This window comes from Dermacentor albipictus, chromosome 8, assembly GCF_038994185.2.
Source record: "Dermacentor albipictus isolate Rhodes 1998 colony chromosome 8, USDA_Dalb.pri_finalv2, whole genome shotgun sequence".
Taxonomy (NCBI): domain Eukaryota; kingdom Metazoa; phylum Arthropoda; class Arachnida; order Ixodida; family Ixodidae; genus Dermacentor; species Dermacentor albipictus.
In genome coordinates, this window is record NC_091828.1 from 49,656,952 (window position 1) to 49,683,844 (window position 26,893).

The window sequence follows — 26,893 nt, forward strand, 5'->3', positions numbered from 1 at the left end:
GAACCCTAAAAGCAATGAAGAAGAAACTAGGATTTGGCAAGAATCAGATGTATGCGTTAAAAGACAAAGCCGGCAATATCATTACTAATATGGATGAGATAGTTCAAGTGGCTGAGGAGTTCTATAGAGATTTATACAGTACCAGTGGCACCCAGGACGATAATGTAAGAGAGAATAGTCTAGGGGAATTCGAAATCCCACAGGTAACGTCGGAAGAAGTATAGAAAGCCTTGGGAACTATGCAAAGGGGGAAGGCAGCTGGGGAGGATCAGGTAACAGCAGATTTGTTGAAACATGGTGGACAGATTGTTCTAGAGAAACTGACCACCCTGTATACGCAGTGCCTCATGACCTCCAGCGTACTGGAATCTTGGAAGAACGCTAACATAATCCTAATCCATAAGAAAAGGTACGCCAAAGACTTGAAAAATTATAGACCGATCAGCTTACTGTCAGTTGCCTACAATCTATATACTGAGGTAATCGGAAATAGAATCAGGAACACCTTAGACTTCGGTCAAGTAAAGGACCAGGCAGGATTCCGTAAAGGCTACTCAACAATAGACCATATTCACACTATCAATCAGGTGATAAGAGAAGTGTGCGGGAAATAACCCTTATAGGTAGCTTTCATTGATTACGAGAAAGCGTTTGATTCACTCGAAACCTTAGCAGCCATGCAGACATTATGAAATCAGGGTGTAGACGAGCCGTATGTAAAAATACTGAAAGATATCTATAGCGGCTCCACAGCCACCGTAGTCCTCCGTAAAGCTACAAAATCACGATAAAGGGCGTCAGGCAGCGAGATACGATCTCTCCAATGCTATTCACAGCGTGTTTACAGGAGGTATCCAGAGACCTGGATTGGAACGAATTGGGGATAAGAGTTAATGGAGAATACCTTAGTAACTTGCGATTCGCTGATTATATTGCCTTGCTTAGTAACTCAGGGGATCAACTGCTATGCATGCTCACTGACCTGGAGAGACAAAGCAGAAGAGTGGGTCTAAAAATTAATCTGCAGAAAACTAAAGTAATGTTTAACAGTCTCAGAAGAGAACAGCAATTTACGATAGGCAGCGAGGCACTGTAAGTCGTAAGGGAATACATCTACTTAGGGCAGGTAGTGACTGCGGATCCGGATCATGAGACGGAAATAATCAGAAGAATTAGAATGGGCTGCGGTGCGTTTGGAAGGCATTCTCAGATCATGAACAGCAGGTTGCCATTATTCCTCAAGAGAAAAGTGTATAGTAGCTGCGTCTTGCCAGTACTCACGTACGGGGCAGAAACCTGGAGGCCTACGAAAAGAGTTCTACTTAACTTGAGGACGACGCAACGAGCTATGGAAAGACGAATGATGGGTGTAACGTTAAGGGATAAGAAAAGAGCAGATTGGGTGAGGGAACAAACGTGAGTTAATGACATCTTAGTTGAAATCAACAAAAAGAAATGGGCATGGGCAGGACATGTAATGAGGAAGGAAGATAACCGATGGTCATGAAGGGTTACGGACTGGATTTCAAGGGAAGGTAAGCGTAGCAGGGGGCGGCAGAAAGTTAGGTGGACGGATGAGATTAAGAAGTTTGCAGGGACGATATGGCCACAATTTGTACATGACCGGAGTTGTTGGAGAAGTATGGGAGAGGCCTTCGCCCTGCAGTGGGCGTAACCAGGCTGATGATGATGATGATGATGATGATGATGATGATGATGATGATGATGCTCACCATACAAGCCGCATACTTGCTGGTAAGCTTCTTAGTTCTTTTCCTCCACTGTGCATCAATGTTATTGCTGTACTAATACAAGAGCACTCTCAAAGCCCATTTATTTTCGTCCATATTCCTCAGTCGTTTTTCATAATAAATTTTACTGTGAGCTCCCATCACTTCAAAACTTGATCAGCCCATGTCAGCCTGCACTGCTTCATTTGTAGTCTTCCCGTGAGCGCCCAGCATTAGGCGTCCCACTGACCTTTGGTTCCCATCGCGTCCTGATTATACTTCTGATTTAAAGCAAACAACCGCATTTCCAAGATTTAGTACTGGAACCATTACACCTTTCCACATACCCCGGAGCACCTCGTTCTTCCCCGCAGAGGCGTATGCGTAAGCAGGCGTTTGGTGTGTTGCGACACCGCGTACCCGAGTACACGAGGATTAGACCCTCCCGCGCGTAGCCCTGCGCGGCTTAGTCGTGTCCGGCGAACGGGAGATCCTGGGGGTTGAGCCGATACCGGGTGTTCGACCTTTAGGGCCACCCGTCGGAGGCAACACACCTCTTTGGCCTCTGCTTCCCTTGGGCTCAGCCGCCTTGGGGAAATCGGCTGGTTGCCTTTTCCTGTCCCCCTCTCCGAACTTTTTTCTTTCCTGTATACTTTCACCGTTGTCCTGTATTCTCTTCTCTTCTGTTGCTTCTACGTTTTCGTAGGCGGCTTGGGTTAACCTTGTGTATATGCTTTCTCTTGCGTATGTTATATTGGGATATAGCAGCAATGCACGGCTAGCATATGCAGCTTTACACGTTAAGTGCTACAGCGTCCCCTAGTTGGGCTCCGTGGTGGGTGGCCGCCATTGCCGCCGAAAATGGCCGAAGCATTATGGGAACATCTGCTTTTCCACGTCTACTTGATCTTCACCCTCAAAAGAGGGGACACACCAATGAAATACTAAGCCTCTTCAAACCGAAACAAATTTTCCCCCGCTTTCAAGTTGTTCACAGCGAAAAAAACTGAAAAACTAGCTCGAACCGTACCCCGTTTCTTGTTGCAAAAGGCTTGACTGATGCCCTCGGCCCAGGTTATAACGTCACTAAAATGGCGAGCGGAGACCTCCTGCTTCACTCCACAACAAAGAACAGCACGCTAAACTAAACAAACTTGCAGCATTTGGAGACATTCCTGTCACCGTATCACCTCATCGGTCTATGAATACAGCACGCGGACTAGTGTCTGATGCAGATCGGATCGACTTGTCTGAGACAGAATTATTGGATGGCTGGAAAAAGCAACATGTAACCAACGTACAGCGCATCATTATTGGATATCTATATCTTGTCTATGTCTTATTCGTATCTATATCTATATCTATATCTTGTACTATATCTTGTCTATTAATCATAATAATAAAACCTCAATCATTATCAGACGAGAAAATAAGGGAATTCCTACAAAGCACCTAATCCTTACCTTTGCCACTTGCGAACTGCCACAAACCATACACACTGGATACACAAAGATAGCCGTCAGATCATACATTCCTAATCCAAGAAGATGCTTCTAATGGCAAAGATTTGGCCACGGATCACAGAACTCCCGTAGTAAACACACATGTGCGAAATGTGATGTTCAAGGTCACGCCTCAGAAAAGTGTGAAGCGACACCTCACTGTGTGAACTGTGATGGTGAATATCCAGCATACTCCCGATCTTGTCCAAACTAGAAGAAGGAAAAGCAAATTATCACTCTAAAAGTAAACGAGAACATTTCTTTCAAGGAAGCACGTAAAATGTGCTCACCATTCCACAGCACACCTTGCCCTGATGCGGGGCGTCGGGGGTAGGCGTCGCAGCGGCCAATGCCAATTGCCCAGCCCGCGTGCAGCGAGCAGGTACCCTTGGCTCCTGGGTACCTGGCCCCCAGGGTGGAAGTAGGTAAGCCTATTCTACCCAACCAGCAAACAGGTCAGGCTACCCTTGGGTCGCCGGCCCCACAAAAGTTAGGTGCGGCAACCTGCGCTATACGCAGCAATGCCGCAGGACTGATAGCGGCCCCGAAGGTGGGTGCAGCCAACGTTGCCCCAACTTCCCCGGCCTCTTCTACCGCTGACCACAGCCGGCGCAGCCAAATCCCCCAGGGAGCCCCATCCACCTCCTGGCTGGTGTGCGCAGGGGTCTTGCCTTCCGAGGCAGGACTCTCTCGGAAAACTTGTCGCTCGCAAGAGCGCGTGTCCGGCACCTCACAAGAGGCAATGGACACTACACCTATCCTCACGGCGCACCAAGCGCCTAAGGAGCGGCGAGGCTCACTCGAACACGCGTGAAGGACAAACCCCGCATTACAGGGCCTCCAAAAAGCTCTGTAATTTAATCTCTGTAATCTCAGTAATCACTACTTCTGTTTCTGTCCACACAGCACCACTTTACTTCCAATATGAACACGCAAATTATTCAATGGAACGTCACAGGTCTTCTCAGAATCTTTGGTGATGTGCAAGAACTCATCCACGAACACAATCCAAAAGTGCTGTGTTTACAGGAAACACACCTAAAATCACAACACACAAACTTTCTCTGACAGTATGTTACGTTTCGCCAAGATCACGATGATGCTGTCGCATCATCGGGCGGTGTTGCCATTGTTATTCAGAAAAGCATTGCGTGTCAACGTTTACAGCTACAAACTCCCTTTGAAGCAGTGGTGGTTCGAGTTTTCCTAAACAAGCTCATCACCATTTGCTCGCTTTACATACCCCCACATTACAAATTAAACGAACATGAATTTCAGTCCTTTATAGATGAATTGCCAGAACCTTATACTGTTCTTGGCGATTTCAATGCGCACAGCTGCCTGTGGGGCGACTCTCGTATAGATGCGCGAGGTCGTCTTGTTGAACAGTTCCTTTTTTCTTCTGGAGCGTGTCTTCTCAATAAGAAGGAACCCACATATTACTGCCTTGCAAACAGAACCTCTTCTTCAATCGACCTTAGCATAGCTTCCCCGTCTATACTGTCTGAACTTGAATGGGAAGTTACCAGCAATCCTTACGGGAGCGACCACTTCCCCATACTGCTAAGAACATCTAAAGAAAATGAATACCTTCCACGGGCTCCTAGGTGGAAGATCGATACAGCCGAATGGGAAAAATTTCGAACTCTCACTAGTATCTCATGGGCTCTTCTTTAGGAATTGATGCTGCTGTGGAGTACTTTAAAGCATTCATAATAGATACCGCATCTAAACGCATACCAGAAGTAAATGGCTTGGCATGCAAACGACGTGTACCGTGGTAGAACGACGAATGTAGGATCGCTCGTAGGAAACAGAACAAAGCGTGGGGGTCGTTACGTGCTTCTGCCACTGCAGAAAATCTTCTTAACTTCAAGAAAGTAAAGTCTCAAGGCAGGAGAACGCGCCGACAGGCCAGAAAGGACAGTTGGCAGATGTTCTTATCAGGCATCAACTCGTATACAGATGAGGCCAAAGTCTGGAACAGGGTTAATAGGATAAGAGGGCGACAAACATATTCACTCCCTTTGGTAAACACACAGGGCGATACCCTGCTAGACCAGGCAGATTCACTTGGGGAGCATATTGAGAGCGTGTCAAGTCCAACCAATTATTCACAATCCTTTCTCAAATACAAACAAATAGAAGAACGTAAGCCATTCATAAGAAAATGGCGACAGAATGAACCTTACAATCGTCCTGTTAGTATTGCCGAGTTGAGAGGTGCCTTGAGCGCATGCAAGATCTCTGCACCAGGATCTGACCGAATCGTGTATGAAATGATCAAAAACTTACACAATGATACGCAAGTTACACTACTTGCACTTTTCAACACAATTTCGGCTGTCGGATACCTTCTAACCACATGGAAAGAAGCCATTGTGATCCCTGTTTTGAAACAAGGCAAAGACCCTTCCTCTGTGGCAAGTTACCGCCCGATAGCCCTCGCAAGTTGCCTTTGTAAGGTATTTGAAGAAATGATTAATCGGCGACTCATCCAGTTCCTTGAACTGAGCCAAATGCTTGATCCCTATCAGTGTGGCTTCAGAGAGAGGCGGTCAAAAACCGATCATCTTGTACGTATTGAAGGATATATCCGTGGCGCATTTGTACACAAACAGTTTTTCTTATGCATATTCCTCGACATGGAGAAGGCGTACGACACAGCGTGGCGCTACGGAATCTTGAGAGACTTGTCGGAAATGGGCACTCATGGCAACATGCTAAATCTAATAGAAAGCTATTTGTCCAATCGTACCTTCCGGGTAAAAGTCAGAAATGTACTGTCACGTTATTTTACAGAGGAAACTGGTGTACCCCAGGGAGGCGTGCTCAGCTGCACGCTCTTTGTCGTTAAGATGAACACACTTCGTGCTTCTCTACCACCGGCCATGTTTTATTCCGTCTACGTTGACGATATTCAAATAGGTTTCAAATCCTGCAACCGCACAGTGTGCGAAAGACAGGTACAGCAGGGCTTAAACAAGGTGTCCTAGTGGGCAGACCAAAACGGATTTAAAATCAACCCCCACAAAAGTTCTTGCGTTCTCTTCACAAGAAAGATAGGCCTGCTCCCAGATCCTTGTGTAGAACTAGGCGGACAACAAATTCCTGTCAGAAAAGAGCACAAATTTCTAGGTGTTATACTTGACTCCAGGCTTACTTTCATTTCACACATAAGATGTCTTAAAGCAAAGTGTCTAAAAACAATGAACTTAAAATTCTATGCCACACAACATGGGATAGCGAAAGAAAATGCCTTTTGAATCTTTACAGGAGCCTAGTTCGATCACGAATAGGTTATGGTGCTGTAGTATATCACTCTGCCGCACCGAGCGCGTTAAAGATGTTAGACCCCGTTCATCATCTGGGTATCCGCCTGGCCACTGGCGCATTCCGAACAAGCCCTGTTGAAAGTCTATATGTAGAGTGAGACGAGTGGTCACTCCATTTTCAGAGAACATACATCAGCTTCACCTATTTTCTGAAAGTGCGCTCTAATAGAGAACATCCTTGTTTCACAATCGTAAACGACTTGACCTGCGAAACACTTTTTCGTAATAGACCCTCCATGAGACTTCTTTTGTCACTCCGTGCAAGAGAACTTAGGTAAGAAATCGATGTCCCAGTTCTCGAACATCGCCTAATGCCTCCAGCTAGGCTATTATCGCTCTGGGAGTGGCAGGTGATAAACTGTGACGTGTCCTTTGTAGAGGTCACAAAGCACGCACCTAACCTCGAAATCTCTATGCATTTTCGTGAATTTCAATCGAAGTACTCCTGCTCAGAATTCTACACAGATGCGTCAAAATCACATGCTGGTGTACCTTATGCTGCTGTTGGTCCCTCTTTTTCTAAATCTGACGTATTAAACTCGCTAACAAGTATCTTCACTGCAGCATCCTATGCAGTACGGTCTGCGGTAAAACATATAAATAAATTAAAACTCGACAGAGCAATAGTATTTACAGACTCGCTAAGACTTGTAAAAGCGTTAATTTCTTTACAAAAGCATACAAATCCTGTTTTCATAGAACTTTACTCGCTCCTATGCAATATTTATCTATCTCATAGACACGTCGTGATATGCTGGGTACCTGGCCATAGAGGCATCGAGGGTAATCTACTAGCTGACAAAATGGCCGCATCACTCACATCACTAACCACTTTTCCTACGGATGCTGTCCCTGTCACAGATCTGAAGCCTTTCTTACGAAAGAAACTGCGACAACACTGGCAACGCATATGGAACGCAGAAACAAATAATAAACTGCACGTTATAAAGCCACAGTTAGGTTTTTGGCCTTCCCCAACAAAATCACGGCGAACAGATGTCTATTCTGTCGCCTCAGAATAGGGCACACATTTGGTACCCACAATTTTCTGCTTACTGGAAATGAACCACCAACATGTGGTCGATGCGGTGAGAGGCTGACCGTCCTCCACGTCCTCTTGGAGTGTCGGAAAGCCGAATCTGAAAGAAACATTTTCCTCTTGCATATCATTATTGCGTCCCTCTTCACCCAGCTATATTTTTGGTAAAGAACCGTTTTTTAACGCCAAAGTAGTCCTCAAATTTTTAAATGATGTTGTCCTACATGTTATAAGTCCATTAAATTCGTAGCGCTAGGACACTATAATAGGAACGTATGTGATGCCATATATAATTTTGTAATGGAAACAAGGAGACTTCCATGCTAATTTTACTGCTTTATTTTCCACAAGAAACCAAAAACATTAACTTCTGAGTTTAAGAAACTATCGCATGAAAATTATTATTAACTATTACAATTCATTTAATATCTCATTTTCAGTAAAAAATGCTATTTAGGTATTTATTATTTTTAGACCCACTGCCGCCCGATTCATGGCCGATCCCCCGTTGTGGGTTGTGCTATTACTACAGGCACCAAACCAAACGAAGTGCGTCGTATTGCCTTGTAAACATACTTGTATATAGCTTTTCGTCGGCGTTTTCCTACGTAACATATCTGGTGGAGGTGGACGTTCCCTGTACCTCGTCACGGAGCTTCGCAGTGGACGGTACGTCGAGCCTTCCTTCATGGCTCCCGGCGACGACAACCCGACTCCGCCGGCTCCGACACCTGCTGCCACTTCGACGACCTACATCACTCTCCCCACTCCCCGTGATCCTGGCGTATTCTCGGGCAAAGATGGGGAAGACGTCGATGACTGGATCAGCCTGTATGAACACGTCAGCCGCAATAACCGGTGGGACCCTACTATTATGCTCGCCAACGTAGTCTTTTACCTCGGTGGCACACCTCGATTTTGGTTTCGGACGCACGAAGATGAGCTCACCAGTAGGGATTCGCTTAAGCAAAAGCTCCGAGACCTCGTTCGGCAACCCCTACGGTCACCAACTTGCCCGCAGAAGGCGCTTTTCGGCCGTGTGCAGACGTCGACAGAGCCCTACGTCACGTACATTCAGGACGTCTTCGCTCCGTGCCGCATTGTTGACGCACACATGACTGAGTCAGACAAGGTCTCCCACATCCTCAAAGGCATTGCCCATGACGCCTTCAACTTGCTCGTTTTTAACAACGTGGCGACGGCGGATGCAGTTATAAAAGAATGCCGCCGCCTGGAACTCGCTAAAAGCTGACGCATCTACCAGCAGTTTACCCGTCTCCCCAACACCTCAGCGACATCTTCCTGTGCCGACGCTCCTCGTCCCAACAACACTGGCGATGTTACCAGAATCGTCCGGCATGAGATCGAGGCCGCCTATCCGGCTGCCTTCGACTCCAGCCCCTCCAATGCGCCTGCAGTCACGGTTTCCCTGATCCAGGCAGTTGTCTGCCAGGAGTTCGCAAACATGGATCTTCATACCATCTGCTCGACCCATCGCCCTCATACCCGCCTCGCTTCTTCGATTCCGCCCCGTCCCGCATCTTCTTACCCACCACGTTTCCGAACCCGTCTGAATGGCGCACTGCATACGACCAGCCCATTTGTTCCCACTGCCATCGAATCGGGCACATTTCTCGGCACTGTCGCAGTCGGTGGAGTTCCCCGAACCGAGCTACTTATATGCCTACTCTCGCCCTCCAGGTCGCCCTTCTCGTCCCTATGCTCCCCGCTCCGATAATGCCGCCACAGATTCTCCTGCACCGAACCGCCCCTATTCTCGTTCGCCTTCGCCCCAACCACGACAATCTCGCCCGCCCCAGCCCCGTCGCTCCTATTCGCCGACTCCCTTCGGACGCCGCTCCCAGCCGGAAAATTGGACGATGCAGCGCCTCCAGGTGACGCTGCATTGCTCCCTACGCCGCCAAATCCTCTGCTGACGTTGCCCACTCATCTGAGCCTTCTTGACGTGCAAGTCGACGGTGTTTCTGTATCTGCTCTCATAGACACTGGGGCGCATTTGTCCGTAATGAGCGCTGACCTTCGTAACCGGCTGGGGAAAATAATCACGCCCGCCACGGCACCTGGTGTCCGTGTCGCCGATGGCGGAACAGCCCCTGTAATTGGTATATGTGCCGCCCGCGTCTCCTTCGCCGACTACTCCACTATCGTGCTATTCACAGTCATCGCCCACTGTCCCCACGACATCATCCTCGGCCTATACTTAATTTCTCTCCGCACATTCTGCTCTCATCGATTGTTCCGCCAGTACTCTTCGCCTTGGCCTGCCTGTTCTGGATCCCGCTGAATCACACCTCAGTCGCCTCAGTTCCGTCAACTTCATTCGCTTGCCACCTTCGGCACTGACTTCCGTTGACTTCGTGTCATCCCTACCAGTCCCCGACGTTTACTACATCGCGGCTCCTATGCAAGACGTCCGACTTACACACGGGATCACAGTACCTCATACAGTTTTATCTATTACGGCGAATTGCGTCAGCCTGCCAGTGGTCAATTTTGGCTTGACGACACAAGTGCTGCCACGCGCGATGTCTCTGGCCCAGCTTTGCTCATTCGAGGATCACTCAGTAGCATCTATTGCAGTAGACGAAAATTCAGCCGATACTCCTCTACCATCGCAGTCGGCAACTTGTACCATCGCCGACTTACAGAAAATGATTGCGCCCGACTTGCCGTCCGAGCACGCTCGTGAGCTCTACCGCGTTCTGTTTTCCTACCACGATATTTTTTTACTTTAACGATCGTCCTTTGGCCCAAACTACAGCTGTTAAACATCGCATTAATACCGGCGATGCCCCTCCTATTCATCGCCGCCCGTATCGAGTATCACCGGCTGAGCGCCAAGTTATTCACGCCGAAGTTCGCAAAATGCTTGCCAAGAACATTATTGAACCGTCATGTAGTCCATGGGCGTCACCTGTTGTACTGGTATAAAAGAAGGATGGATCATGGCGCTTTTGCGTGGATTATCGGCACCTTAACAGGGTTACGAAAAAGGACGTGTATCTCCTACCTCGGATTGGTGACGCCCTTGATCGCCTCCACGGTGCTCGCTATTTCTCCTTTATTGACCTTCGCTCCGGCTACTGGTAGATTGCCGTGGACGATCTCGACCGCAAGAAGACTGCCTTTTTAACACCCGACGGTATTTATGAATTCAAAGTGTTGCCGTTCGATCTATGTAACGCTCCTGCCACTTTTGAACTCCCTTCTTCACGGTTTCAAATGGTCCACGTGCCTGTGCTACTTGGACGACGTTATAGTATTCTCCCCAACGTTCGCTACGCACCTCGAGCGCCTCTCAGCAGTCCTGGACGTTTTTCGGCGAGCCGGTCTGCAACTCAACGCATCGAAGTGCCAATTCGGCCGTCGCAAGATTACCATCCTTGGACATCTCTTTGACGCGAACGGAGTGCAACCGGACCCAGGCAAGATCCATGCTCTTACGCACTTCCCTGTTCCAAAGTGTGTCAAGGATGTGCGCAGCTTCATCCGCCTTTGCTCGTACTTGCGCCGTTTCGTGAAAAATTTCGCGGCCTTAGCACGACCTCTAAACGAGTTTTTGAAAAAGGGCGGCCCTTTCCTGTGGGGTGATAACGAGGCCTCTGCATTCTCGCTTCTAATCGACCTTCTCACAACGCCTCCCGTTCTGGCCCATTTCGATCCTTCTGCGCCTACCGAAGTCCGTACTGATGCCAGCGGTCGCGGAATTGGCGCAGTACTGGCACAACGCCAGCGCGGCCAAGACCGTGTTGTCGCTTACGCCAGCAGGCTCCTCTCGCCCGCGGAGCGCAACTATTCCATCACTCAGCGTGAGTGTCTGGCCCTAGTTTGGGTGGTTGCGAAGTTCCGCCCATACTTATATAGCCGACCCTTTTTCGTTGTCACAGACCATTCAACATCATTATCGCTTGCTGGTTATGCTCACTGAAAGATCCTACAGGAAGACTTGGTCGCTGGACCTTCAGCCTCCAAGAATATTCGTACTCTGTCACCTACATATCTGGCCAACTACACAAGGACCTGACTGCCTGTCTCGCTATTCGATAGACGAGCCTGACGACGCCGACAGTAGTAGCGCCAACGGCATTTTCTCTGTGTCTGCCTTCGCTAACATCGCCGATGAGCAGTACCGAGACCTATCTCGGTACTGCTCATCGGTCAGTCGCAACTCGCTGTTGCGACTGAGCCGTCGCAACAGCGAGTTCTCATCGAGCGTCTGCGCTCTACGCCTACCGACGCATCCGTTCGCCGATATGTCCTCCAGAGCGGCATTCTGTACCTGTACCGAAGGAACTTCCTCCCTGACGGCTCTGATCTTCTTGTCGTGCCAAAACATCTACGACAGACTGCTCTTTTCAGATGCATGACGCACCCACTGCAGGACATCTTGGGGTAACCCCCACGTACGACCACGTCCGCCGCCGCTTCTATTGGCCTGGTCTCGCTCGCTCCGTCCGACGCTATGTTGCTGCCTGTGATCCCTGCCAGCGTCGGAAAACACCTCAGGTGCCACCTGCTGGTCATCTCCAGCCGATCACCGTCCCTGTGGAACCGTTCTTTCGTGTTGGATTAGAGCTCCTCGTTCCCTTTCCCACGTTATCCTCTGGGAATCAATGGGCAGCCGTCGCAACTGATTACGCCACCCGATACGCTATCATGCGGGCTCTCCCTACCAGTTGCGCCACTGACGTCGCGGACTTTCTCTTGCGTGACATTATCTTAGTTCATGGCGCCCCGCGACAGCTGCTTACTGACCGTGGTCGTAACTTCCTCTCGAAAGTTATCGCCGACATTGCGCGTTCCTGCTCCATTCAACACAAGCTGACTACATCATACCATGCATCCTCAAACCAATGGCCTGACAGCGGTTAAACCGTACTCTTACCGATATGCTGTACAAGTACGTTTCCAAGGACCACTACGACTGCGACATTGCCCTTCCTTACGTCATATTTGCGTACAATTCTTCCCGGCGCGACACCGCCGGATTTTCTCCATTTTATCTATTGTACGGTCGCGAACCGACCTTGCCCCTAGACACAGCACTTCCTCCTGCTGCGATCTCAACAAGCGAGTATGCGCGTGACGCCATCGCCCTCGCCGACCATGCGCGCCAGCTTGCCCGTGCTCGACTGACGGCCTCACAAACCACTTAGCAGTGTCAGTACAACGCCCGCCATCGTAACGTACAGTTTTCGCCTGGTGAGCTCGTGCTCCTGTGGTCGCCCTTTCGTCACGTCGGATTTTCGGAGAAGCTCCTTTCGCGATACACAGGGCCCTACCGCGTGGTGCGCCAGGTGACGTACGAAATTGCTCCTGTGGGTTCAACCTCGTCCTCTCCTCTGGCATCTAGTGATGTCGTGCATGTCAGTAGGCTCAAGGCCTACTACACTGCTTCCGAGACCGGCGTTTAGTCGCTCCAGGGCGGCGCTTTTGCCGCCGGGGGTAGTGCTATGGAACAGTATTTGCGATGACAAAGAGGTGAGCAGGCTGAAGACGACGACGACGATTAGGGGCTAGCGCGGGCTGTTGCCTCTTGGCCAAGTCTGACGTATTGCCTTGTAAATATACTTGTACATAGCTTTTCGTCGGCGTGTTCCTACGTAACAATATTCTTGGATTTCGCGAAAGCGTTCGATAAGGTGTCCCATGCTAAACTGTCGTTATAAATAAATGCTATCTTTAAAAACCCAAGCATAACGCCATGGTTTTCGTCCTATTTCTCCAATCGCAAGCAGTAGGTTCAAGTCAGCACTAGGAAATCTACATTTACTAACGTTATTTCTGGAGTTCCCCAAGGCAGTGTCTTGGGCCCACTGCTGTTTTTTATTTTTATCAATGATTTACCTAAAGATATTACGGTCCCTATAAAGCTTTCGCAGACGATTGCGTAATTTATAATCCAGTTAAATCTCCTTCAAATCAATCAGAACTAAATTTAAACCTCCAGAAGATAAAGAACTGGTGCATTACTTGGCAGATGCATCTAAACGCGGCAAAATCCGTTGCAATGAGCGTTTCCAGGGGAAAAAAAGCTTTCTAGAATGACCGTACTCCATAGGTGATCACGAGCTTGCCAGAGTCGAAACACAAATACCTGGGTTTATGGATGACTTCAGCTCTGTGATGGAATTGACATATCGACTCCGTTTGTGCTAAGGCCAACGAAGCGCTGTGGAGAGTTCGCAGAAATCTGCACAATGCCAGCCGAGAAATCAAATGTTCGGCTTACAAGGCACTCGTTCGACCAATCATGGAGTACGCAAAGGTGATGTGGGATCCGTATACAAAAAGTAATTGCTGTAAGTTAGATAGAATATAAAGACTGGCTTCACGTTTCATATTTAACAAATACCAGCGATTGCACTCGCCAACTCAACTTTGTAATCTAGCTCACCTTCAACCACTAGAACGGAGGACAGAGTACAAAAGGCTTAAATCACTCTTTTCAATAATTGAAGATCAAGTAAAAATTGACAGATCAAAGTACGTAGAAATAAAAAGCGGGGAAACATCAAGACACTGGAATAACGTGTACATTCCTCCTCCGAGACACCACAACGATTGCTTGAAGTACAGTTGCTTTCCGCGGGCAATCAATGGGTGGACCAGGCTGCTGAATTTCACTGTTTCATCTGAATGGGTACCTTGTCTCGTTAAAAAACTAAATGACTTAGTGTTTAAAGATGTTTAGTGTATTTTATGCATTGTTTGCTGTGATTCAGCGTAAAGAACTTTGGCTATCCCTTGTCAATCATTGTTATATATTTATAGTTGTTTGTATAAGGAGTGCTTATTTTTGAGTATGTATGCTCCTGTCCACCCCTGCTATAGCCCAAATGAGGCTGACAGTATAATAAGAATTAAAATGGAAAAAAATATAGCATGCTGTCATTTAGGTACTCAGATACAAAGAAGAGACAATGAATTCTCATTAAACACAGGATTTTATTTGGTGCTCCGATGAAACACAGCGGAAAGCTAACTTCATCATCCTCATCATCATGATTATCAGCCACGTTGCGTCCACTGCAGGGCAAAGGCCTCCCCCATACTTCTCCAACTACCCCGGTCATGTACTAATTGTGGCCATGTCGTCCCTGCAAACTTCTTAATCTCATCCGCCCACCTAATCTTCTGCCGGCCCCTGCCACGCTTCCCGTCCCTTGGAATCTAGTCCGTAACCCTTAATGACCATCGGTTAACTTCCCTCCTCATTAACTCGAGTTTGTTCCCTCACCCAATCTGCTCTTTTCTTATCCCTTAACGTTACACCTAACAATCGTCTTTCCATAGCTCGTTGCGTCGTCCTCACCTTAAATAGAACCCTTTTCGTAAGCCTCCAGGTTTCTGCCCCGTACGTGAGTACTAACTTATAAACAATCAATTGTTCTAAAACAGTACTCAATAGCAACACAAAGAAGTATGAATAGAATAAGATCAAAAGTATCTCCGGGATGAACCACGTAAACCAGAACCTAGAGCCAACAAATACACGAATTTGTCCAAATGAACAAGTTATGTACCAAAAGAGAATACTGGGGAAGAACACACAGAGCTTAGAAAGCAGATAATTCAGACATCTGTAGTGTAATAATTATTACAACGAACATGCATAGTTTCTAGGGGCATGCAAACAGTAACTTTTGAGATCGGGATCAACAATGATTACTTTTCGAATATGAAAAGCCACAATATTACAAAGTAAACTGCTGATTTTACCATATTCATTCTATTGAAGTTTAACTGTATCTTTATGTTTTTCTCAGTTGTAAAGACCTTACATGGGTCAATTTTCATAATTTCTTTAGCTGTATGTTTTATGACCTACTGAGAAAAGACCTAGAACAAATATGGGGACTTGAAAAAAATGTTTCAGGGGCCGTATAAGACCACATCCAGACATTTGTGCTATCTGATGCATTAGAACACTAGGCAACATGATACACGTCCATAGCTCTTGAATTCAAACTCTAATTCAACATAGTTGTTGACCCACCCTAGAATCAAGGTTCTGTGCTCTCCACTTATGTCTGCTCAAACTACGATACTGCACAAAGGATATGGAGCAGACAGTGCAACTGTATGACCGGTCACCTGTATGAATGCGCTGGTGTGCCTTCATTGCACTTTTCCACGAGCTCTGAAGGCATAAAGGGCACTGATATCTTTTCACCTGTGTGGGTGTGCGTGTGTTCATTCAGGCGGTTCTATCGTGAGAGGCTCTGAGAGCATGAAGTGGATGGATATGGCTTCTCGCCTGTGTGGCTGCGCAGATGGGACTTGATGCTGGCCTTTTGTGAGACGCTCTTAAGGCATGAAGGGCACTGAAATGGCTTTTCACCTGTGTGGGTGTGCAGGTGGTCATTCAGGCGGAACTTTTGCGAGAAGGCCCGAGAGCATGAAGGGCACTGATAAGGTTTCTCGCCTGTGTGGGTGCGCAGGTGGGATTTCAGGACGGCCTTTTGTGAGAAGCTCCGAAGGCATGAAGGGCACTGAAATGGCTTCTCACCTGTGTGGGTGCGCAGGTGTTCATTGAGGTGGTTCTTACGCAGGAAGCTCCGAGAGCATGAGTGGCACTGGTATGGCTTCTCGCCTGTGTGGATGCGCAGGTGTGATTTCAGGCTGGCCTTTTGTGAGAAGCTCTGAAGGCACGAAGGGCACTTAAATGGCTTCTCACTTGTGTGGGCGCGCAGGTGTTCGTTCAGGCGGTACTTTCGCGAGAAGCTGTGAGAGCATGAAGGGCACTGATATGGCTTGCTACCTGTGTGGGTGCGCAGGTGGGATTTCATGCTGGCCTTTTGTGAGAAGCTCTGAGGGCATGAAGGGCATTGAAATGTTAGTATACCCCGCCTTTTTCTAGATTTTTTTTCTAGTTTCTTTAGTTTTCTTGGTTTTCTGCGTCTGTTTCCGTTGACTGCCGGCACGTTCGCTCATTGATGCGCAATGTCATTTTCCCCGATTGTATCACTCCCTTCCCCCATCACGTCTGCCTTTCCCCTTGTATAAGGTATCCGTCTTTCGTCAATAAAATTAAGTTGACAGTCAGCGCTTGTGTCTCGTCCTTGTTACTTCGTGAATGCATGTGTTCGCGCTGTTACAATTTTTATGTCAAGGCTCGCGTCAGCTCAGAGCTGCTTGGCAACAGTCGTTGGCTCCTCAGTGCGGTAGTACAACTCATCTTACGCCACCTGACAACCTATTTTGTCATTAGTGAGTACAGCAAATAACTAGACCTCTTCGGCAGCGTTGGTGAACTCCTGCAGTGTAATTTCCATAAGCAAATGCTCGATGAGGTCAGTAGGTGAAGTCTACTGATCAGGTTGCTAGAGCTGCAATCATTGCATGACGATGGCATTTCATATCTTGGATCGTGAAACCTGCGTGGCTCCAGACTGTGTTCTCAGTCGGGGCGTCCATGCATCCAAAGGCATGCTGACTGCAGAGATAAAGTCAATGTTGTAGTTTTGCCCCTGTCCACACATACCGCCACAAGAGAAAGCACACATGACCAATGGAGCTGCTTGAGTCCAGATAATCCCTTGGTCCATTGGCTGCAGGAGTGATGTTGCGCTTGGCAGCAAGAATTCCACTTGTATAGTTTTGAGGTCCTTGACATGGCTATGCGCAACGCAGTTGCCTATTGTTTTTAGAACTGTGTTCTTGGCACTCCAAATTCCTCCTCAGCTTCTGGATGCGCTCTTAAGATAGATGTTGCATTATCCACATTTTCTTGTTGCTTCATGCAGCACTTGAACACGCGCTCTCTCAAAACAACTCAAATTCTTTGATTTACTGATAACAAGCATCGGAACCTTTTCAATTCCCAGACTATTGTTGCCGAGGGGAAAGGTCAGCTGTTCCTTGCTGTGCTTGCCAAGGTGGCAAGGGTCCCTAGTGAACGCGAGGGGTTCTTCAGGTAGCAACTTATAAACAAGCCGTGTTGGGCTTCTGAGCACGAGGTCGCGGGATCGAATGCCGGCCACGGCGGCCGCATTTCGATGGGGGAGAAATGAGAAAACACCCGTGTACTTGGATTTAGGCGCACGTTAAAGAACCCCAGGTGGTAAAAATTCCTGAGTCCTCCACTATGGCGTGCCTCATAATCAGAAAGTGGTTTTGGCACGTAAAACCCCATAATTAATTCAATAAAACAATCCAGTTTTATCGCATTTAAATGTGTCTCCGGACGTGAACTGCTGGAGCAATGACTGCAGCCTATCACGACGATAACTTTCAGCAGCCGACTCATCTACAGCTATAGGTGCGCGCGCACTCTTTCGTTGCGGTGCGAGCAGAGCCAGGATTTTTAAACATCTTCTGCTTATTCCATCGCTTTTCGCGTTCCACACATGGTCAGAGCGGTGCTTCGGACGTCTTATCAAGGGGCTTTTGTTATCAATGTGATCAGTCGGCCTTGAGAGACGGATAATAAGTGTGCCATAGAATTGAGAGGAACGAATAGCTGTGAAATTCAAAACATGCTTCTTGCGTACCATTGTGAAGGCGATAGGTTCTCTTCAGGTTTGCGACAGACATGCAGTTGCTTTCAATCAGCTTACTTGAAGGCACTGCTTTATAATGTGGGTGAGAGCGCAGTTACATACAATTTTTTATATTTCGTGAGGTTTCTTTCCCAGGCGGAAAAAATTTAACAGAACCTGAAACATGAAATTTTGGTAGTTCTTGTACAATGACTCTATGGAGTGCGTGGCGGTACCACGGCAGTGCCCAAATATTTGGGAAGGCACAAAAAATCGGGTGTCTGAAAAATTGGTCGGAGAACATATCATTATGCCACGAAAAAGAACATACTCGAATTTCACTTAGCGCTAGTAAATATTTTGCAAACCATTTTCCAATTCTTATGCTGCAACCGCATGCACCTGAATTACCAAGGAACGGTTGGGCCTTGGCCAGGTATCGGAAGATACCTTTGGTACATTCTTCTTGTTCTTGCCAAGTGTACTGTGAAACAAAATTAACGTTTCTTGTTTGTAGTTGTCAAAAATGGAGACAGCATCCTCATTTTTGGCATTACTGTGGCAAACATGTCGGCTTTGAAAACTTTGTGCATGGACATATAAACACTGCACAGAGTGCAAAAATAACATGTCAGGGCTCGACTTTATAATTGTATTTGAAAAGAATGTGATAAAATGGGCAGAACCGTAAAGCAGGAATGTTGTACTAGAAATGAAACTCGTTAAAACGGACGTTTGGGCGTATTGGCAAGCCATGTTTGAAACAGAACAGTCCGTATCGTTTCTCCCTGCTTGTCCCCGTCAAAACCGCGCTGTTCTGTTTCAAATATGGCTTACCAACTCGCCCAGGCGTCCCTTTTAAGGAGTGTTACACTGCATTCTGTGAATAGAAACAAAAGAGTGCAACTGTTGATTTTCACTGGAAGCTTTGTTGTGCCATGTCTACACTTTTGAGAGTGAACTTGAAGACACTGTGGTGGAATTTGTTTCGTGAGCACCATGCATGAAATCTCTGATGACAGGAGATTATATTCATTGCAAAGGCAATTGATTTTCTCACCACTGTCTCATTTCACAAAAGCAAAAGGCTTGACTTTCGCATCTGCGAAGGTGCATATGCTTGTAGCACATTGCAACAAGAGTGCAGCACAAGAACAACTATCTACTCGGAAAAACTGGCGGTACAGGAGCAGTCCCGTCGGCCACTACAGTCTGCAAACACTGTGCAAAAAACCTGAAGCCGCTATCGACGGAAGAGGACCAAAACGAGTGTATGGCCAGCAGTCACCTCAAGATGCCTGCAGGTGGACTGAAGTGATTGCTGGCATGCACCCCAGATGCCCAATTCATGCTGCTGATTGCCTGACGACATTGTTGAGAGCTCAGTTTAGTGGAGGCAAGGATGTTTTGACAGCTTGAGAACGAAGAGTCGACTGATTTTATTCAAGAGTAAACGTAGGTTTTCCGTGTGGCTGTGGTGGAGTCCCTGTCGGGCAGCCACTCTGGTTACAAGAAACAGCAGGGGGCAATGACCTGCACAGAGAGGCACACTGGATTTCTGGAGCAAGGGGCACTGACACACACGGCGAGGCACTGCTTAGTGACGGATGATCGCTACAAGGGCTCCCCTGTAGAATGCTGGGGGCTTAGGTGTGAATGGCTGAAGGAATGAAGAGTTAATGTTCAAGATAGGTGGGCTTTATCTAGTCGAATGACACTGTCTCTGCCGTGAATGTCAATATTCAAGGTTTTGTCTGAACATGAAACCACATGAAAGGGACCTTCACAGTAAGGGATCAATGGTGGCTTGATAGAGTCGCGCCACACAAAGACGGGCGCAACTTATTTCTTAAGACTATTTCACAACTTATCTCTAAGGAGTATTTAGTGTACGCAGGAGTCTTTTGTAGGCATAGCAAATAAACAAATACTTCACGATTTAGCCGTTACGTCAAGGAACATCACATGGTCATAGTCACTGAAATAGTTGCTGCAATCTGATTACCAAAAATGTCTCTGCAACCTTCAACACACCTGGTCTAAACTATATTGTATTATATAATTAGAGAACTTGTTAGTTAATAATACTATAAAGAAGCCGCCACAGAGGCGAAGTCGCATATAAATTGGCGAAAATAGCAAGCGATGCCAAGGAAACTGCGTAGTTCTCTTGTCTTTTCTGGTCGAGGAAATTTAATTCCACAATATGTGCCTACATAACTGGTACCCTACTTGACAGTGGAATGGTGACGTCAGTATCATGTGTCAGGTCATATCAATGTTTTCAATTGCTTCATTACATTGTTAAAACACAATGAAACAGTTTGCCACATTATGCTGAAACATCCTATGAGTTACCTCGGCAGCTCAACATATCCGAGCATACGGTAACGCTCGCGCAAAAGAATGTCATGCAGCATGCTGCACATCAGAGTTGCCAGATTGCTCCGACGACAGATAGCCAAACTGGCCCCCGCAGTAGCCGAAATGTAGACAAAAGCGGAACTTTTGGGTAGCCCAACGGTAGCCAAAAAGCTTGTGTCTTTTTGTGAAGTCGTTTCTTAAGCATATTGAATTACTTTCCGCAGCCCAGTGTTTTCCCTCCATTCTTGCGTCGAGGTCACCCGCGGCGCACCGTCAATGGGAGCTAAAAGCACCTCATGCTTAAAACGTAGGACGCCGAAAGCGTCATATTAGTTTTTCCACACATGACCACGCAAGACCTCTGCGCGCATTGTCACGGAGGCCATGCGGCACGGGAAACAGATGCTGCACAAGCGCAAATGCAGAAACGCAGACATGCAGGCAAACTTATGATAAGGCAAATGCAGTCTTCATTGCCAGTGCACTGTTTTACTTTTCACGGAGCACCAAAAAAATCACGAAAAGAACACAAGAATAGCACTGTGCAATAAACATGCTAAGCAATCGCATGCATTCAGGCGTTCAGTATTATTACTTACAGCTCATGATAATTTTGCTTAACACCACACAATGCACTATATGGAAAACTAAAAAAAAATTCAAGACAAGTCGAACACAATAAATGGCGGTTGGTACAAAATCTAGTAAGATATATAGACATAAGTATGCTATGATTGAGAATCAAGAGCTAATTGAGAAGTGGAACTGCTTGGTCTGTTCAAAATGTCAGAGCTGAAAGGGGACAAAAATTCTTGGCCCGGTTTAAAATCCTTTCAGCAGCCTCCATCCCTGGCCCGGCCAAACTTCACATGCCGGAGCGCTACCAATGTCTCGTTCGACATTCTATTTCACAGATCGGTTTTAATGAGCGAGGCCTAGCTGAGCACTCGTTCGACGGCGGCATTTGATACGGGTAGTGATAGCAAAGACAGGAGGGGGGTTTGGAGTTGTTTAGGGAATGGATGGCTGTGGTGGCTGTGGCGCAACGGAAGAGGATATCTTCTACGTTGGCGTTGTAGCAGGCGCAATTTGGGCAGGAAGGATGCGAGCGAATCGCCACGTAGGCTCCATGCGGCAGGCAGAAAATTCGGCAAATTTCAGTTAGGTTCAGCCTGGTGTTCTCCCTCCTTTCAGGCGCCGAGGTCACCTGTGGCGCACCGTCAATAGGAGCTAAGAGCATCTCATGCTTAAAATGTAGAAAGGCGAAAGCTCACATTTGGAGACAGCAACAGTCTATGTTCCCTGGCGCACGCGGGTAGCGTTAGTTCACGGATGGAGACGTATTTCCCGAGGCCAGCTTTCTTCATTAAAATTATCATAAGGCCACACCCCTTGACTCTTTGACATGCATATGTGATCTCTAACATATCATTTGCAAATTTTGATCTTGTAGCAGACGCATTCAATTTCTTTACCTGCTATCATCTGCATTTTGATTCCAGCATGCTTTTCATTTGTGCTTAACTATTTTTACTTCTTTTTTGCACAGGAAAAAGATGCAGCCCAAGAATAGTCATATAGCCAAAAACCAAATTATGACGCAAACTCGGATAAAAAGTAGCCCAATTTGGCTATTAATAGCCCAATCTGGCAACCCTGCTGCATATATATGCATATTCCCAGTTCAGAGATTACGTAATAGATAGAAACCTACATGGCTGAACTGTGTGGATAGATAAATGTTATTGGGCTCACAAGTTACAAAGAAACTTTGAAAGAACCTGCACTGAAATGGACATGTGTTGGCACAGGTGCCTCTTCTATGGCTGTAATGTGCCAAAGCCTGAAGGTGTGCATGTCACCGAAATGGCTGAGTGGATGTGGAGGTAATCCATAGGAGTGGAACTTGACAGAAAGAAAGATATTGTCATGCATGTTTACCTATTATATGTCGATACATTGTTTCTGAATATAAATCTAAATTAGTGGTGCACAAAATTAGTTTTTCAGATTAAATGGAGTGCGGACGGAATAGCGTCGAAGCAAAACACGTCGAACGTAGAATACGTCTCAAACACTTTTCAAGATATGAAGAGCTATTATCAAATTATGTATAAAACGATGGCACATCCGGCTGTTGATAACATTGGCAAGTTCCTGTCATTCCCCTGCACTTTTATGAAACACTGTTTACTAAAATCACAATTAGAGCATAAGGAACGAATGAGGAATTTGCTCGCACATAGCAAATGCAAATAATCCCTGTATAGCTAGGAAAGTGTAGCTCCCTTAGCAATGTATGCACCCTCTATTAATCACATTATCATATTTTAAGCCTATGCTATGGCCACGGGTATGAATGCGGTTGCACAGGTAATGCTTAAAGTGTTCGAAGGCTGCTAGAAAATACATGTGTTTATGAAGTACCCATTCAAAGCAACAAATATTCAGACTAACTTGATCAAAATAAAAACACTTCTTGGATTTATTATATTGAGAACATTTCCTGTGAACAATATTGTTGGTGAGGAAATTCCTTCACAAGAGAGTGGAAAAACTGCAATTCGTAAAGAATTTTCACAAATGTCAAAAAACACAATTGGCCCAATTGCTTGCCTTCTGCATACAAACGTATGATACAGTACAAGTGTCTTTGTATGCTTGATTCGAATGTAAATTTATATAAATATTTCTACAGATTTATGTCACACCAGTGCTTACACAAATGCCGACACATTTCCTGAAATAAAATGTAGGAATGAATTAGGCATGAGGCACCTGACCTTTGAATCAAGACGTAAATTCCTTGTGTATATTAGTTATAATAAGTGCCTTTTATGCTAATAATTGACTTCCAACTGTCGTCACTCAACTTCTCTTGCAGCCCCTGGTAGAATAAGATACTAAAATCGCTATATTGCACACTGCCATTCAAGTATTAAAATACCAAGAACAGACAATGAATACTAATTAAAGAAAGCGTTTTATTTAGTGCTCTGATGAAATAAACAGTGGAAAGATAACTTATTGAACAATCAATTGCTCTTAAGAACCCAGTAAAAAAATAAAGAAATACCAAACAGGCATGAATACAGTAAGATCAAAAGAATGTCCAGCATGAACCATGTAAACCGGAACCTAGAGGCAACAAACACATGAATTGGCCTAGAAGAACAAGTTCACATATACCAGAAGAGAATACTGGGATAAAAAAGGCATACAAAGAGCTTAGAAAGCAGATCATTCAGATATCTGTAATGTAGACTATAATGTAGGCTAAAACGGCTTTGCGTGCATCAGTTTTCATTATTTCTTCTGCTCTATTCTTTCTGACATGCTGAGAAAAGATCTAGAGCAAATATGCTAATCTGTAAAAAGTGTTCCAGGATTCCTTTAAAAGCACATCAAGACATTTGCGCTACGTGGTGCAGAAGAACACTATGTAACACGCTACATGTTAGTAGATTTGTAATTTGGAGTCTAGTTCAACATGGTTGTTGGCCTACCCTACAATATCATAATGCTGTGCTCTCTTATGTCTGCTCAAGTTATCAGACCGTACAAAAGACTTTGAGCAGATGGTGCAGCTGTATGGCCGGTCACCTGTGTGAACTCGCTGGTGTACCTTCATGGCACTCTTCAACGAGAAGCTACGAGAGCATGAAGGGCACTGAAATGGCTTCTCGCCTGTATGGGTGTGCAGGTGGATTTTTAGGCGGCTCTTTCGTGTAAATCTCCGAGAGCATGTAGGGCACTGAAATGGCTTCTCGCCTGTATGGGTGTGCAGGTGTTGCATAAGGCTGGCCTTTTCTGAGAACCTCCGAGAGCATGAACGGCACTGAAATGGCTTCTTTGTGTGGATGCGCAGGTGTCTCATAAGGTTGCTCTCTTGCGAGAAGCTCTGAGAGCATGAAGGACACTGATATGGCTTTTCACCTGTGTGGGTGCGCAGGTGTATCGTAAGGGCGCGCTTTCCTGAGAAGCTTAGAGAGCATGAAGGGCACTGATATGGCTTCACCTCTGTGTGAGCACGCAGGTGTCTCGTAAGCTTGTCTTTTTCTGAGAAGCTCCGAGAGCATGAAGAGCAGTGATATGGCTTCTCGCCTGTGTGGGTGAGCAGGTGTTCTATAAGATGGGCCTTTCGTAAGAAGCTCCGAGAGCATGAAGGGCACTCAAATGGCTTCTCGCCGGTGTGGGTGCGCAGGTGAACTTTTAAGTTGGATCTGCTTGACAAGCTCCTATGGCATGAAGGGCACTGAAATGGCTTCTTGCCAGTATGAACGCTGGCATGCGCTTCCAGATGAAACGCTTCGTCAGCCTCATTGTCGCATAGGTGACGTCGGTGGAGGCATCCTTGGTTTGAGTTGTCACATGTTCCAGTTGACGGATAAATAGAAGGCCTCGATGCTGCACAAATAAAACAAAAGTAAAGGTTCATATGAAATGCCAAAAAAAGAACAGAGATGCTAAATTTAATGACATTTTCTTTCTTTTATTTCTGAAATCTTGAGGTTGATTTCAAGTATGATGAAACAAAGGACTTCTAATGGCCTTTCTTTATTTAGCCAATATTTCTGCATCTGAATGCTTCATGACCCTGTTTGTGAAGACCAACAAAAGTTATTTTTCGGAAAGCCAAAAAATTACAAAGTGAATGAATGTGGGGTGTTTGAAGACTTTCGCAGGCTTCTGCGACCCTTGGAGAAAAGTTTAAAAATTATTTGACCCAGCTTGGCCTGTCATCTTCAATGAGCAAGTATGCCGTACTGAACAAAAGTCGAAGGTCGAGCAACGGGATGGTACCTTTTCATGCGATTTCACATGTGGTTTCAAGGGGAGCTAGATACTTTTTAATAGCAGGCAGAATTGTGGCAGCCTGACTTTCAACTTTAGATGTAGTAGCCATTGCATTTGTTAGAACACTTTCAACAACGGTCACAGAAACCACGGAAAAAGGAGGCACAGAATCAGTTTCGAATCATTTCCTTCTTAATGTTTGCCCAGATGCTGCAGCAATGGCAGATTTTGCTTCTCTGCATTCAACTCGACAATTTATACCTTCATGGTGAACAGCAGATTCTGCCACTTCACCTAGACATCATGCAACAACGAAGAAAACACGCATGAAGACAACATAATAATATGACCACAATAGCTGTGGAAGGGAGCAAAGCAGTGCAGGCCTGGATAACTTTTTGTAGGGAAGTGCCGACCCGCGGCTTGCCTGTGTGGAATTAAAGTAAGCTACTTTGACTGTATCTATCTCACTGTGGCGGTAGAGCTGCGCAGATGGGCTAAACCAATTTTTTGGTGGTGTTGGAAGACTGCGGCCACCGCGCATGAAGCGAACTTCTGGGGCATTCTTATGCTTCTTGAAATTCAGTACATCAGTAGCAGCCATATTTGTTCTATGTAACTATATCTTTTGCAATAATTTCTAGTTGTAACAGCGTTTTAAGAAATGGTTTGACATAAGGAATAATTCGATGTAAACATGTTTGACATTTAGACAGGTTTTACTTTACACATCACAGAGAGGTCAGATTCTTCATCCTTGCAAATATTGTGCCCCTTTGTAAAGAACACGTAGAAACAGATTGGTCCCAAACGACTCCTAAACCTCCACTGAGGACAGAACCAAGAAGTATAAATGAATGCATTGGGGCGAGGAAAAGCATTAAAATATACACACCACAACATTGTCATTTTTATTTTCGAGAACAGGGTTACATGCATTACTAAAGATGCTGTTTTTGTATGTGCATAACCTGTGAGAATACATGTTCCTGGGATGTGCCTTTCTGCAGCAATTAATGATAGAAGAAAACCCTTTAAGAAAGGCCCCGCATTGTAGTTGTAAACCTTAACCGGGATGTTACAAACTTGTTTTCTTCATCTGGGTTATACAGTACATAGCATAGATCTCTGTTTCTTCGCTGGAACACAAACGAATGTCCAAAACTTAGTGCGTAAGTAAAATCCTACGGCATCATGGCTAATCATTTGCCTGGTTTAAGCTGTTTCTTGCATCCGTCATCACCACTACTTTTTCCTTTCCCCTGCATCCAAGAGGGCGACTGCTATCTCTTTGCGTGAGTGCATGTCCCTCCCGGGTGGCAATTGAGGGGGCCCTCAAGATGCTCTCCTCTATCGTTCATCACTGACTGTGCGCACCTCCATTCCTCTGTGTGGTTCGGCATCCACATAGCCGACATCCTCGTCGTCTTCGTACACTTTGTTAAATGTCTTGATTCTTGCCGTTTTTCTTCCCGGGGGATACTCTGTATCTACATTGCACGCTAGTGCCGTGACTTTGATGTTGTTTCATATCTGCAATGATATTCCTTCCTTGCCCGTCTTGTCTCTGTTTGTTCTTCTCGTCAGTATCCCAGGCTTCTAAAGGTGTCATTTTCTGGCT

At 46.1% G+C, this 26,893-nt stretch overlaps 1 protein-coding gene across 1 annotated transcript in view; it reads right to left on the reverse strand.

Moving 5' to 3' along the window:
* Positions 1–3,264: 3,264 nt before the first annotated feature.
* The window catches only part of LOC139049241 (zinc finger protein 271-like), a 68,228-nt gene continuing 44,599 nt past the window's right edge, over positions 3,265–26,893 (reverse strand). Inside the window, exons 3-8 of the mRNA XM_070524613.1 lie at positions 23,982–24,882; positions 15,922–16,354; positions 15,627–15,770; positions 14,025–14,033; positions 3,523–3,668; positions 3,265–3,442 (exon numbers count right to left, since the gene is read on the reverse strand). Coding sequence (XP_070380714.1) covers positions 3,265–3,442; positions 3,523–3,668; positions 14,025–14,033; positions 15,627–15,770; positions 15,922–16,354; positions 23,982–24,882 — 1,811 coding nt within the window. The remainder of the gene's footprint in view (positions 3,443–3,522; positions 3,669–14,024; positions 14,034–15,626; positions 15,771–15,921; positions 16,355–23,981; positions 24,883–26,893) is intronic.